Below are 14,738 nucleotides of genomic sequence, written 5' to 3' on the forward strand. Positions count from 1 at the left end.
CTGAATTTTGACAAGACCTAGTACATACAGTTTAGTACCTCACAAAGAATACCTGACCCTATAAGTATAATGTATTCAAATAATGAAATTACAGCTGTAGACAGTGTCAAATTTTTAGGGCTACAAACTGACCACAACCTAGATTGGAAAACTCACACTCTAGACTTAATGAAACGCCTTATTTGCAGTATGCATGACAGCAGAAATGGGCGATTTAGAAATGAAGTAGTTAGTTTATTCGACCTACTTCCATTCACTAATGAGTTGTGGAATCATCTTTTGGGGAAACTCCTCTCACAAAGAGAACATTTTCAAAATTCAGAAACGAGTCATTAGAATTATATCTGGTGTCAGTCCTAGATCATCATGCAGAGACCTCTTTAAGAAATTTGGTATTCTAACTACTACTGCTCAGTACATATGCTCATTGATATCCTTTGTCATTTCCAACATGTCTCTTTTTACACAAAATAGTGCAAAACATGATTATAATATCAGAACCAAAAACAATTTGTATAAGGCCTATAAAAGCTTAACATCAGTACAAAAAGGAGTCAAATACATGGGTACTCATATATTCAATAACTTACCAGAGCATATCAAAGGTCTTATAAGTGATAAAGATTGGTTTCAGAGTGAATTAAAGAACTTCCTGTTGGCCAACTCTTCTACTCCATCGATGAATATCTTCACAAGGATTATAGCTCATAACTCTGTCTGCATTAGAATTGTACTATATCCATGTATCTGATTAAAAAAAAAAAAAACCTTTGACTCTTTCCACATCCCAGAGACTCCTCTCCAAGGGATCCATGGAAAACGATAAATGTAATGTAATGTTATCTTTTTCTTCTAATGCATTTGCTTTGATGTTCGTATTACTATCTTGAATACTATGCAGTATGTCTTGTACTGTGCTGTAGCATCAACTTCAGAGCCTTTTCTGACTTACTGATACAGTTTTCTTTTTGTTTTACATTATACCTTTATTCCTTGAGTAATCCATGATTTCTTTGCAGACTCTGGTCTGAAACTGTGTTCAAATAAGATAAGTACTTTATTAATAAAGTGTTGTACTTTTTATTCATGCCGTTAGCACTGTGTACATCACTCCAATTCATGTCTTTGAGGCATATCCTAAAATAGTCAATTTTTGGCTTACTGACCAGCCTGTTGAATTCATATTTAATACATTTTATATCCTGTTCGGCACCAATATACTGCAATATCTCACTAAATTGCAACTAGTTATTCAGCAGAAGTGTTCACACATCAAAATAAGAAAAAAAGTGAGAAAAATCAATGGTAATATGTGTAAGATACGCCACACAGTCCACATCTGGCTGTTAAAAGTTTTCAACTTATTGATGCACTGGAAAATAAATTATCGAGAAAAAGATGCAGAAAAAAAAGCATTGTCAGTTCTTGCTAAGAAGCATTTCACAGCACATTTTTGAAGCATAGGTGAATGAATATTCAAACTCAGGCTTGTTGTTTTGTTGTTAATGTGAACTTCAGTCCAAAGACTGGTTTGATGTAGCTCTCACACACTTAGCTCCAATACTAAATTGGCAATCCCTTAATGTCCCAAAATGTGTCCTATCACCCAATCCCTTCTTGGACTTACCAGCAGAAAATCTATATATTTACACTGATCATGTGGCAAGACCAGTAACAGCATGTTATGTCCATGGTAGTATGAATACCTTCATATATGAATTGGTAGCTTATTATCAGGCATAGTATTTTCAAACAGAGCATTTTGGTTAATTTGAAATCAATGGAAGGTAAATAGTGGCTGGCTTTCTAGAAAGAGCCTAATGAAGAATACACTGCTCATTTGGCTATTGGCCTTTAAGATACAAATATTACAGACATTTTTTCACTACATAACCAAATTTGTAAAGTTATCTCCCACATTAGAATATTCATCCAATGATAGTTCGCATCCGTAGCACGTAGTAACGTTACCGACTACCACACAAGAGGGCCCAGGTTCGATTCCCGGCAGGAGACTGGGTGTTGTGTGTCCATCATCATTCTCTTCATCACTGACACGCAAGTTGCCGAAGTGGCATCAACTAAAAAGACTTGCAATACAGTGGCCAAACCCTGAAGGGGTTATCCTGGCCAATAAATGCCATACGATCATTTCGTTTCTCATCCAATGACGTCTAATGTTTGAAATCAGAGTCTTTGTGTATAACACATCATCACTCTTTGAAACAAAATCAGATGAATTCAGTGAACTGTCCTGCTCAGAGCCTGAACCTGAACCCCAATGTTGAGAAAATGTACATCAATCAATATTTAATAATCTGTTTAAATGCAAACATTTTAGGTTAATCTGTTTATTGTAGGTCTAGATTTCAACCACAGAGTGGCTATCATCAGTGCTAAAACATATGAACACATCACAGTATGACACAGGGAAGAATCAAAACATATTCTAGTTGTATAAGCTTTGTACAAGAATGGATGATAAAGTACCATACTGGGAAGATGCAAGTCAAACCGTCTTTATCGCTTGTCTATACGAGTAGCCCCTACTACACTATCCATGGATAATTATTTTATAGAGAACAGATGCCATGTTGATTTGTGTGTTTGTAAAGCTAAAGTTCCATAACTGATGGCTTCCATATTTATACTTTTGCACTACAAAAATATGCAGATTAATTTACTCACTGCATTAAAGATCTTTCCAAAATACAGTTATCAAAATAATTTGTTGTGCAAAAGGGTCAGGAAATGTGATATCTGTGGATAAACTGTTACTGCCTGACATCACATCTAGGATATCAGATGTTTCCAAGGGAATGAATGGTCATTTTAAGGTGATATGTAAGTACCAGACCTATGCAAAAGGTTAAGATCCAATTTAAATATCAAATAATTATCAGTTACCCAAATATAAATTAACTGACTATTAGTAAACTGTTGCCTTGAGATTTAACCTTCAAATGGGAACAAGGAAACGCCAAATTTCAAGGCATTTTGTACAAAACAAAACTACCTATTTCAAGTTGATACATTATCACTGACACAAAATAATCATGGAGGTGAAACCTTCCTAGCATACCTAAGGCCATAAACCCCTTGTCTAGTTCAAATTCATTGGTGATATCTTCCTGAGCTGGACCCAGGTCTAAGACACACTATTCTCAATTGTCTGCAGCCTCTACATCCTCTATCACATCAGCCTTATCTAGTCCTCCTCAGCCTAGTGTGCCACATTCCTGACGCTGACTTTATTCACCTCTCTGAAAGTTCCATAAAATCTCTAGCAACATCAAGCCCACCGATGGTCAACAGTACCTCCGTTCTGGTACCTAACATAGCTTCTAAACTAAAAATTTTCTCCCATACAATCCAGAAGTCTGACTACTCACAGGCAGCACGTATGCAGTGATGAGCAATCCCTTGCCCCAAATACTGAAGGTCTTCACAGACAGGCACTACCTACCAAATCTACTTTCCAAACAGATCTCCTGTGCCTTATGCACATATGCACCTAATCTCCTAATGACACCCACAAACAAGATGCAAAGGAGCACTCCTCCCTTACTCAATTCTGCCCCAAAATGACAAAGCTACATACTAGTATGAGAAATGAGAAACATCCCAGAGTGGTATTTTGTCACACACACAGTCTACAAAACATCTTGATCCATTCTTATGCCACATCATTATCATATGAGTGATATCCCTGTAGAAGACACATGTGGAACATGCACTCACCCAACGTATCCTAATCCAGTCCCACAATAAGTGGCAAGGCAACCTGTGAAAGCAGCAGCATATGGCAGCCATGCTACAACTTTCGCACAACTTTTTATGTGGGCACGACCAACAACCAAATGTGCATCCAAACAAATGCTTGCAACCAAACAGTGGCCAAAGAAAGAGTTTACCAACCAGAGGTATATGCTGTTAGGCACAAGAGGCTCAACTGCAATGACTGCTTCACAATCCATTCCAGCTGCATCTCCTCCTACTCCCTCCCACCACCTACCCCATGCTAATAACAGCTTCTCTGAATTGAGCAGATGAAAGTTGTTCTTATAACACACCCTTTAAACCTCAAATCCTCCTGGCTTCAATCTCCACTAGCTCCTACCACTTTTACCACAGTCCCCAAGCCCAACTTCACCCCATCAAGCTACACTCACACTGTTATATTTCTCTCTCTCTCTCTCTCTCTCTCTCTCTCTCTCTCTCTGCCCTCCCTCTCCCTCCTCTCTCTTAACTCTGTTTTATCTCTGAAACCACTTCCAACCTTTAGTGCATAATACACACAATGACCCATGCCTGCTCCAGAACAAGCTCACCAGTAGCACTGTCCTATCCTATTCCCTTTCTGTCTTTCCTTACCAACTCTCAACCACGTTCCCCTCCATGCATCTCCTTTCTTCTTTTGCTGATTTCATCTGATATATAATCACATACCCACTCAAGATGAAATGCGAGGACAATGTGGTAAGTTGGACCAACATAGGTATGTTTGTGTGTGTGTTTTAAGTTAGATCTGAAGAGAGATACTGTATTCACTATCTTTTTCTTACGTTTATCTTCACGAACAACTGTTCATTTTGACAGGTCCCTTTAAAATTTTCTTAACCAAGTTATGGTGAAACAAGACAATATTTTTTTACGGCTCATGCACTAGAAAACAAAGAAAGTCACACACGTCAACTTATAAGTTGTTACAGGATGCTTAGAAAGATATGCCTTATGTATTTTAATTTCACAAGTTTGCACTTTTTTTCTTTCTTTTTCTTTTTCTTTTTACATCTGGCCAGTAAAACACATTGGGCACATTTTGCTCATAACTGCATCCATTACTATAGACAAATGACATATGTCTAACTGCAATAAATAGGCAAAAAAAATTTTAAAAAATCATCACTCAGCATGGTCATCTGATTATCAGCTGTGCACATACCTCCATCTTGCTCATCATCAATGCAGAAAACAGGGGCAACATTACGATAGCGCTTGCCCAACTTATCATTACTGCTCACATGTCTGTCGACAGAATTACTCCCTGTTGGGTTTACAATATACTCAAAAAGCTTCCCCTTCATTTCTGCGGATTTGGTCTTCATGGCAGCACTAGAAAACAAAGAAAGTCACACATGTCAATTTGTTATTTTCTTGGTATACTGGATTTAAGTTACACGATATATTACAAGCATACAGGGAAAACAGAAAGCCCATTTTTAAACAGGATAATAAAAGAAACTTTTGTGACACAGATATAATGTAAAACACAAAAGTAAGAGAAATAAGTGATGGGTGGAGAAGTTGAGTGCGGAAACATGATGGCACGTAAGTGAAATTTCTAGTCACAGAGTATTCGATCTGAAACTAATCTTACATCAGTTCCAAATATTTATGTTAACCATACATAGGTGGTCAAAATTTAAGTCTGAAACTACTTTGTAACACCCAAACACTCTGACCGGTTTTTACTCACCAAATAGCAGAGATGCTGATTCGCAGTTAGGCACAACGAAAAGATTCTCACAATTAAATCTTTCAGCCATTAAGGCCTTCCTCAACAAAAGACACACACACACACACACACACACACACACACACACACACACACAAACACAAAAACGCACACGCACGCATACGCAACTCTCACACACACACACACACACACACACACACACACACACACACACACACACACACAACTGCCATCTCACCCTAGATTTTCCATTGTTTGACAGTTTTTGTTGGTTTTACCAGCAAATGGCTTAACAATGAACACGGCAGGGCTGCAAAATTTAAAAAATATACTGTGAGTTCCATGCCATTATCTGCAGAGCAGAAATTTCACTGCTTGTGGTCTATAATTAGGACAGATAGAAGAGAAATAGATAGAAGAGAAATTTGATGCTAACAAAAGTGCTTTAGTGGCAGATATATAAGGATGGTATACTTGAGATTATCTTTTAGTTTCTGCTCACTAGTTCTTATTTTTGATAATTATTTCCAGATTCTTTTTCTCATTTTTCCTGAATTACCTTCAATATATTTTCTTTTCATCCTATCTTTGCCAGCCCCGTTTTCTCTTCTCCAGCTCTTTATCTTCTCCTATGTCTTCCTTATGCCAGTTTTTTTTATATTTCAGTTTCTTCCTGTACTTTGTCATTTGTCGCATACTACTACTACTACTACTACTACTACTACTAAGTGATTTGGGTTCCCCTTCTCTCAGTATTACAAGAACAGCCAATATATATTATTCTTTCACACACACACACTCACACACACACACACACACACACACACATTCTTAAATATTGATCACATATCTTATCTCTCCTAACAAGCTTCCATGTATTTAACTCAAAGTACCTATCACTGGATGTAGACCAATCAATTTTTAATTTGTACATTCTATCTTTCATTTGGCATGCAGTTTCCTGTTATCCCTACAAAAAATTCAAGAATTGTTTGCCCTCTCATGTTCTGACAGATGACATCATCCACAGTGACAATTCCCAATTGTCCAAAAGGCTTCATGATATTTTAAAACGTCATAAAACCTTCCATTCTGTTACCAGCGTATGTTCTCTCTCCCAATCCCAAATAATTTCCTTACAAGCTCATTACAGAGTCTCACTCCTGCAGCCTACCAATACCTGTCATTTGTGCAGAGATCTACCAACAACTGCTAGAAAGAAGGAAGATTCAATTTTAACATCCTACTGATGATGATGTCATCAAAAACAAAGCACAAGTTTGTATGGGAGAAGAAAGGTAAAGGAAGCCACATTTTTTTCATAGTAACGTTTCTAGCATTCATCTTAATTTGTTCAAGGAAATCACAAGAAACATATGAATGGTCTGACAAGCATCAGAACCCCACTCTTGAAAGTTAGTGCAGTGCCTCAACCACTGCCCACCTCACCTATTAGAGAAAATGAGAGTTCAGTACATGATTTTTCTCTTACTGTGTTGTCCATATTATATACTTATATTTAATCAATCTGACAGGAAATTTCACTTTGAGAGCCAACATCAGATCCATCTTACATCAACAACAAAAGTCAGTATTTCACAGTGGCAGGAAAGCTGGACAGTAATGACTTCTAGAGGCATACGTCCCAGCAGTGTGAATGCAAACATTTAAAAAAGGAAAACAATAGAAATAATATGCATAATGTACAAAACAGAGTGTTCCTTCTTCAGACAGGAAAGAGAGAGAGATTACTTAGAGAAGGTAGGAAAGGAGAGGACTTGGCGACAAATCACTTAGCCACTACGATGAGAGGGACACACAAGTTAAAGTTATGAGGCTGAGTGGAGGCAGCACCAAACGGTTGTGCTTCTTGACATTAAGTATTGCCCAGCCTTTCACCTGTTTTCCATCATCATCACTGTCGTCGTCGCAACTGCCACCACCATCACCGCCACCATATCTTTAGCCGCTCTTGGAACCGCCTTAAACAAAAAATTAGATCAACTGTTTACATTCCTGATCTAAACCCATATTGTTCCTCTCTCTCTCTGTTCACCACCTCCTATCTTCCGTACTCGCTTTTCCAGAATCATCTTAACTGCCTTGGGAGCATGACACAGCAAAATAATTTGGTCATAATTTTGATTTAAATTTTCTGCAACCCTTTGTAGAAACTGGCACTATACCTTTTTTCCGTACTCTTTTCATGGCCTAATAGAAATCCTGCACTGCCAACAATGCCAACTGCTCTCACCATCTCTGCACTTACTTTATCCGGTTCAGGTGCTTTTCCTCCTTTCATATTCTTTATCACTTTCTCTACTTCTTTCCAGGTTATACCCATCTCAATGTCCTCTATATTCCCTGGCTCCTCATTTTTCTCTTCCATATTTTCACTTTGGTAAGTCGGTAAAATGGCCAGAAGAGCGAGCGGTCTTTTGACCATGTGCCCCTCCATAGTGCACCTCTGTGATGTCTAATGGCAGAGAATTACAAGGCAGCTGGTCAACATCTCTTGGGCTTCCAAAGCCTCGATACGGGGCTCATTTTATAAAATGAGGTCAGAAAGCTGCTGTGAGGTACTGCATTAATTTGTAGGCACACATGGTGGTTGTTGTTACTGATGATGATGATGAGTTTAAGGGGACTAAACAACTTGGTTGTCAGTCTCTTGCTGCATAGGAAATGATGTGGAAGAAGCAAAAGAGAATTGACAGCTACAGTGTTTGTGACCATGATGTCATGGTTGAAAATTTGCATGACAGTAGCTAAGAATGACTGTTAAAAGTTAGATAAAACACAGGCAGATAAAAACTATAGCCAGTCACTGTAGGAGACTCTAAGAAGGGTCATTATAGTCAGTACTACTAAAATGAGGTGAGAAAATGAAGACTGTACGGATCAGAGAGTCAATTAGCTTCAAATGTTAGATAAATAAGATGCATACACAAAGAAAAAATTTCTACGAGAATATGGGCTATCATGAGATCACTACCACAACTGCATTGAGGAGAGTCCTCCTACGCAAAAGGAACTTGTTTAAGTCTGGTGACTGATACATAGTCAGCACAGTACAATGGTATCCTTCCGAGAGGCTTGGAGAGAAGTACTACGTCACACCTTGGTGGTCCACTTTATTGTTCTCTGCTTGAGGGTCGTGGTAGCCAGCCATTCTATATTCAAGTTTTTCAGAATCTGATGTCGCAGTTGCAGCAAAGCCCTCAGTATGACAGAGGGTAGAGGCAGCTGTTCCACTAGCTCCACCAATCTGCGATATCATGCAGATCTGCTGGCAGTGGATAGACGTTACATATTGTTAGCCTAACTGACAGGTGGAAATAAACAGCCACAACTTCTAATGCAGTGGTTAGTGGCACCTGTTCAAGGAGAGTGTTTGAGTGTATGAGTGTGCGGAATTCTCCAAATACTCTCTCGGCATTAATGTCATTTTTACACTATGATTTTTAGTTTTTAATGGTAGGGAGTTGGGTTTCTGAGATCCAGGTCTTCTGAAGAGCCATGCCAGCTGCAGAATAAGTAGCCACTAATTGACAAGAGTTCAGCAGGGTGGTGACAGCCGCAGTTAGTGCTTCATTGAACGAATGTCAGATAGGGTTCTGAGAAAGCAATGGGGAAATGCAAGTACAAATTACTTTGCTGTTCCACCTGAGTGTGTGGTTCTCCATTGGTATTCATAAGCTCAACCTCTGAGGGGGCCAGATGGATCGGAGCAACAGATGTTGGTTTCACTTTTGATTTTTTTATCTTCCCTGTGAGGTTTCAGTTTCTGTAAGGATTTTCCTGCCTTGGCTTCAGGGATGGAATAGGTTCATTCTTTTCTATGACTTGCAGCCTGTGGCTCTGACAGACACTGCCTGCTGGTAGACTGCTGTCCTGTTCATCCAGGGAGGGGCCACCTCGTCAGGTGTCTTCTGCCCTGTTTACGACGGAGAAGGACGAGGCATCTCCTGCTGTACCAATGGGGTGGTTACCACCAGAACTGCGGATTTTGGGGTTGAGGGAGCTGATGCTTTCTTCCACAACTGAAAGCCAGGCAATGACATGGGAGGCAGGAGCAGGAGTTGCGGTTTGAGATCTTGTCATCATTGTTGAAGTGAGTTTTGCATGTCAATTGGTTGAGTCATCCAAACTACTCCTTGGCATCTTGCAAACTGAACCTGTTGTCAAATGAGGAATCTGGTGTTCTGTGCAGTTTCAAAAATTCTCATAGGAGGAAAATAGGGCTTGATATCACACCTATAAAACATGACCTTAACTTTCTCAGATAATCTATGATGAGAGGTCCAGAGTCCAACCAATTATCCTTAGGCCCCCTCTGCAAGCGACGAACAAAATGGGCTCCACACTGCTCTAGGTTAATATGCAGTTACTCATCTGTCTTTGGCATTAGGCCCTGGCGAAAGATGGCACCTTTAGTGTTTATGAGGACAGATGGCAACTGATACATCACCGAGCTTGTCAAAGACCTGAAGTGCCTGTGACTGGTTAGCATTCAATGTTTTAATCAACAAAGATCCATTTCTAAAAATGGAAGCTCCAGACTAATCTGCAATCATTGCACAGCTTTTATACTGGTATGACTACTAACCAGCTGTCCACCAGGATGAACAGCTACTGCCAAACAGTGGGCAAGAGTAAAGAAGACCACTCTGTGGCACAACAAGCAGCTGAACATAACATGCTTTATTTCAATGCGTTTCACAACCCAGGCCGTATGGATCCTCCCCTACACCACCAGCTTATCTGAAATGCACAGACAGGAGTCGTCCTCAAAACACGTTCTCCACTCCCAAAATCAAACCAGTCTCAACCTATTGTAACCTATCATCCCCACACCCTCCACCCCACAATTTCTGCCCTAACTCCTCCTCCCTATTCACAGTCCCTCATTCTCTTTATGTACCACCCTCTGCCAATGCACCACCTAACTTTCCCTTTCCCTGCTCCTCTCTCCTTCCTCCCATCCCCCCCCCCCCCCCTCCCTTCCTAGTCTCCCAACACCACTACTAGTGTCAGTCTTGACATGCTGCCTCCTGGATTCAACACATTCCACCACACAGCACTCTTCTCTCCCCCAACCCATACCCTGCTATAGCTGCCCTTCTCCCTCTCCCCTTCCAGATTGCAGTTTCCAGCGTGAGCTGCCAGAGATGGCGGTCATGCGTGCATCAGGCATGCCTGCTTGTGTGTGTGTGTACCCTTTTTTTGAAGAAGGCTTTGGCCAAAAGCTAAATGTCTAGCAGTCTTTTCATTGTGCCTGTCTGCAACTCGACGTGTCATCTTTACAATAAAGAGCATTTCTCACTTTCTGTACTGCAGCAACTTCTCTGAAGCTATCCTCAATATTTTAAGCAAAAAACTGTGGTTTCATTGTTGCAAGAGGTTATCTGTCAGTTTTGCAGCATATAAAGAACTGGTGGGGTGGGGTGGGGGGTGGGGGGGGGGGCTGTCCACTTCCATTTCTCCTTGCCTGATTTTCAACCTATGGTGTGACCAAAAACACAAAAGCCATAAAGTTGTAAACCTCTGTATCAAAATGATCTTTTCTGCCTGCTGAGATGGCCTTTTTGGCATGGTCACCAGCATGGGTGAGTCTGATCTGTTTCTTTGCACACCATCCACCCTGATGCCACTCACTCTGATCAGAGCCTCTCTCCATGGTTGCCACCCTGTTGGTCAAACTCTCAAAGGGCACTGTAAGTAATAAAAGCAAAAAGGTTGAGGGAAAGGTTCTACAATGAGCTAAAACTGATGGATGTCCTAATAGTACCCAAGTTATCAATGTAATAGTTTGACTATATTATCAAAAGAATAGACTGCTAGTCACCATATAGAAGAGATGTTGAGTCGCAGACAGGCACAATGAAGAGATGTTATTCAGTCAAGCATTCGGCCAAAAGGTCTTTCTGAAGTACGGAAAACACACACACACACACACCATCACCATGAGGAGAAAGACGGTGTCAAGAAGCTACTGATAAATTAGAGGTGAGTGGGGGAGGGCAGCATACCAAGCATACACAATAATGACTTTCCTTTCCTCTCAGCTGAGCTATATGCCAGGCATAAGCAGCAGTTTAACCACAGTTTTTAAACATCAAATAATTTATATGGAATTATATTCATATGATTAACACACTTTAATTTTCCAGGTGAAATTTAATTCCCTGAGAATTCCAGATTTTCCAGAAAAACTGCCACCTACGCACCCACCCAACATGTTCAGATACATGGTGAAGCATGAGTTGTTCAATGAGGATGATGCTCATGAGAAAACAAAATATTTTTTGACAGAATGACCACAGAAGATGCTTTGCAAGTAAAAGCAAAATTCATCAGGTGTGACATTCTCTTTAATTAATTGTACTAAGCTTAAGATGGAGAAACCAATAATAACTGATTTTAAAATATGCTGTGGAAGATGGGCATGCAAATAAACATATTTGTTGACACAATTTGTCATTACTTTAATATTGCCTTTCCTCTCAATATCCAAAACACAGGAAGAATAGTTTTTAAATAAAGGATTACAAAGAGAATAATCAGCTCCCATGCAACGAAAATAAAACTAAGTAGAAGGCAAAGAAAATCACAATCCCACCTTTCATACACATTTTCAAAAATACATAAAGGTCCTCCTTAGCCAAGTCATAAGCAAGGCAAAGAAACTCCCAAATAGCAATTGCAATGTGGAATGTTGTCCGAGGCACTCTTGGAACTGTAAGTAATAAGGAAGGGCCTGAATACCTATGACTAAATGGAACAAAAATGTAAGAAACAAAGGAAAGAAGTGATGCTTCAAACTTATATTACTCAAACACTGCAGCTAACCTCTCACCTCAAATCATATTATCACTACTTTCTGTTCCCATTCCACTTAAAAGTTCAAATACACATATCAAAACAAGTTTTGCATCACCTCGGTTCCGAGAGTTCCAGAACCAGTACAGAAAATTGGAGTAGATATCAACATAAACATAATTTCCGCCCTTTTTATTGCTCATGAAAACCACACATTTCATGTTGTACCACCATACAGCGAGACCTTCAGAGGTAGTGGTCCAGATTACTGCAACACCAGTACCTCTAATACCCAGTAGCACATCCTCTTGCATTGATGTGTGCCTGTATTCGTCGTGGCATACTATCCACAAGTTCATCAAGGCACTGTTGGTCCAGATTGTCCCACTCCTCAACGGTGATTCAGTGTAGATTCCTCAGAGTGGTTGGTGGGTCACGTCATCCATAAACACCCCTTTCTAATCTATCCCAGGCATGTTCGACTGGGTTCATGTATGGAGCAACATTCTTATCCTGAAGGAAGTCATTCGCAAGATGTGCACAATAGGGGCGCGAATTGTCGTCCGTGAAGACGAATGCCTCGCCAATATGCTGACAATATGGTTGCACCATTGGTCGGAGGATGGCATTCACGTATCGTACAGCCATTATGGCACCTTCCAGGACCACCAGTGGCGTTGTCGGCCCCACATAATGCCACCCCAAAATATCAGGAAACCTTCGCCTTGCTGCATTCGCTGGACAGTGTGTCTAAGGCATTCAGCCTGACCAGGTTGCCTCCAAACATGTCTCCAACGATTGCCTGATTGAAGGCATATGCGACACTCATCGGTGAAGAGAACATGATGCCAATCCTGAGCAGTCCATTTGACATGTTGTTGGGCCCGTCTGTACCGCGCTGCATGGTGTCGTGGTTGCAAAGATGGAACTTGCCATAGACATGCAGTCTATTGCGAACAGTTTGGGTCATAACATGACGTCCTGTGGCTGCATGAAAAGCATTATTCAACATGGTTGCATTGCTGTCAGAGTTCCTCAGAGCCGTAATCTGTAGGTAGAGGTAATCCACTGCAGTAGTAGCCCTTGAGTGGCCTGAGCGAGGCATGTCATCGACAGTTCCTGTCTCTCTGTACCTCCTCCATGCCCGAACAACAACATTTTGGTTCACTCCGAAACGCCTGGACACTTCCCTTGTTGAGAGCCCTTCCTGGCACAAAGTGACAATGTGGACATGATGGAACCACAGTACTGACCGTCTAGGCATGGTTGAACTACAGAAAACAGTAGCCATGTACCTGGTGGAATGACTGGAACTGATCGGCTGTCGGAACCCCTCCGTCTAATAGGCGGTGCTCAAGCATGGCTGTTTACATCTTTGTGCGGGTTTAGTGACACCTCTCAACAGTCAAAGAGACTGTGTCTGTGATACAATATCAACAGTCAAAGTCTATCTTCAAGAGTTATGGGAATTGGGGCGACGCAAAACTTTTTTTGATGTGTGTATATTAATTTTTCTAACACCAGTAACAGCAAAGAGATTGAGCTGCACTTGTTGTTGTCGTGGTCTTCAGTCCTGAGACTGGTTTGATGCAGCTCTCCATGCTACTCTATCCTGTGCAAGCTTTTTCATCTCCCAGTACCTACTGCAACCTACATCCTTCTGAATCTGCTTAGTGTATTCATCTCTTGATCTCCCTCTACGATTTTTACCCTCCACGCTGCCCTCCAATACTAAACTGGTGATCCCTTGATGCCTCAGAACATGTCCTACCAACCGATCCCTTCTTCTGGTCAAGTTGTGCCACAAACTTCTCTTCTCCCCAATCCTATTCAATACTTCCTCATTAGTTATGTGATCTACCCATCTAATCTTCAGCATTCTTCTGTAGCACCACATTTCGAAAGCTTCTATTCTCTTCTTGTCCAAACTATTTATTGTCCATGTTTCACTTCCATACATGGCTACACTCCATACAAATACTTTCAGAAATGACTTCCTGACACTTAAATCAATACTGGATGTTAACAAATTTCTCTTCTTCAGAAACGCATTCCTTGCCATTGCCAGTCTACATTTTATATCCTCTCTACTTCGACCATCATCAGTTATTTTGCTCCCCAAATAGCAAAACTCCTTTACCACTTTAAGTGCCTCATTTCCTAATCTAATTCCCTCAGCATCACCCGACTTAATTAAACTACATTCCATTATCCTTGTTTTGCTTTTGTTGATATTCATCTTATATCCTCCTTTCAAGACACTGTCCATTCCATTCAAATGCTCTTCCAAGTCCTTTGCTGTCTCTGACAGAATTACAATGTTATCGGCGAACCTCAAAGTTTTTATTTCTTCTCCATGAATTTTAATACCTACTCCGAATTTTTCTTTTGTTTCCTTTACTGCTTGCTCAATATACAGATTGAACAACATCAGGGA

The 14,738-nt window shown here is 40.5% G+C and overlaps 1 protein-coding gene across 1 annotated transcript in view; it reads right to left on the reverse strand.

Moving 5' to 3' along the window:
* Positions 1 to 14,738, reverse strand: part of LOC124802789 (TBC1 domain family member 23) — a 234,115-nt gene that overhangs the window by 61,966 nt on the left and 157,411 nt on the right. The window contains exon 10 of the mRNA XM_047263790.1: positions 4,946 to 5,115. Coding sequence (XP_047119746.1) covers positions 4,946 to 5,115 — 170 coding nt within the window. The remainder of the gene's footprint in view (positions 1 to 4,945; positions 5,116 to 14,738) is intronic.

Source organism: Schistocerca piceifrons, chromosome 6 (genome assembly GCF_021461385.2).
Source record: "Schistocerca piceifrons isolate TAMUIC-IGC-003096 chromosome 6, iqSchPice1.1, whole genome shotgun sequence".
NCBI classification, from domain to species: domain Eukaryota; kingdom Metazoa; phylum Arthropoda; class Insecta; order Orthoptera; family Acrididae; genus Schistocerca; species Schistocerca piceifrons.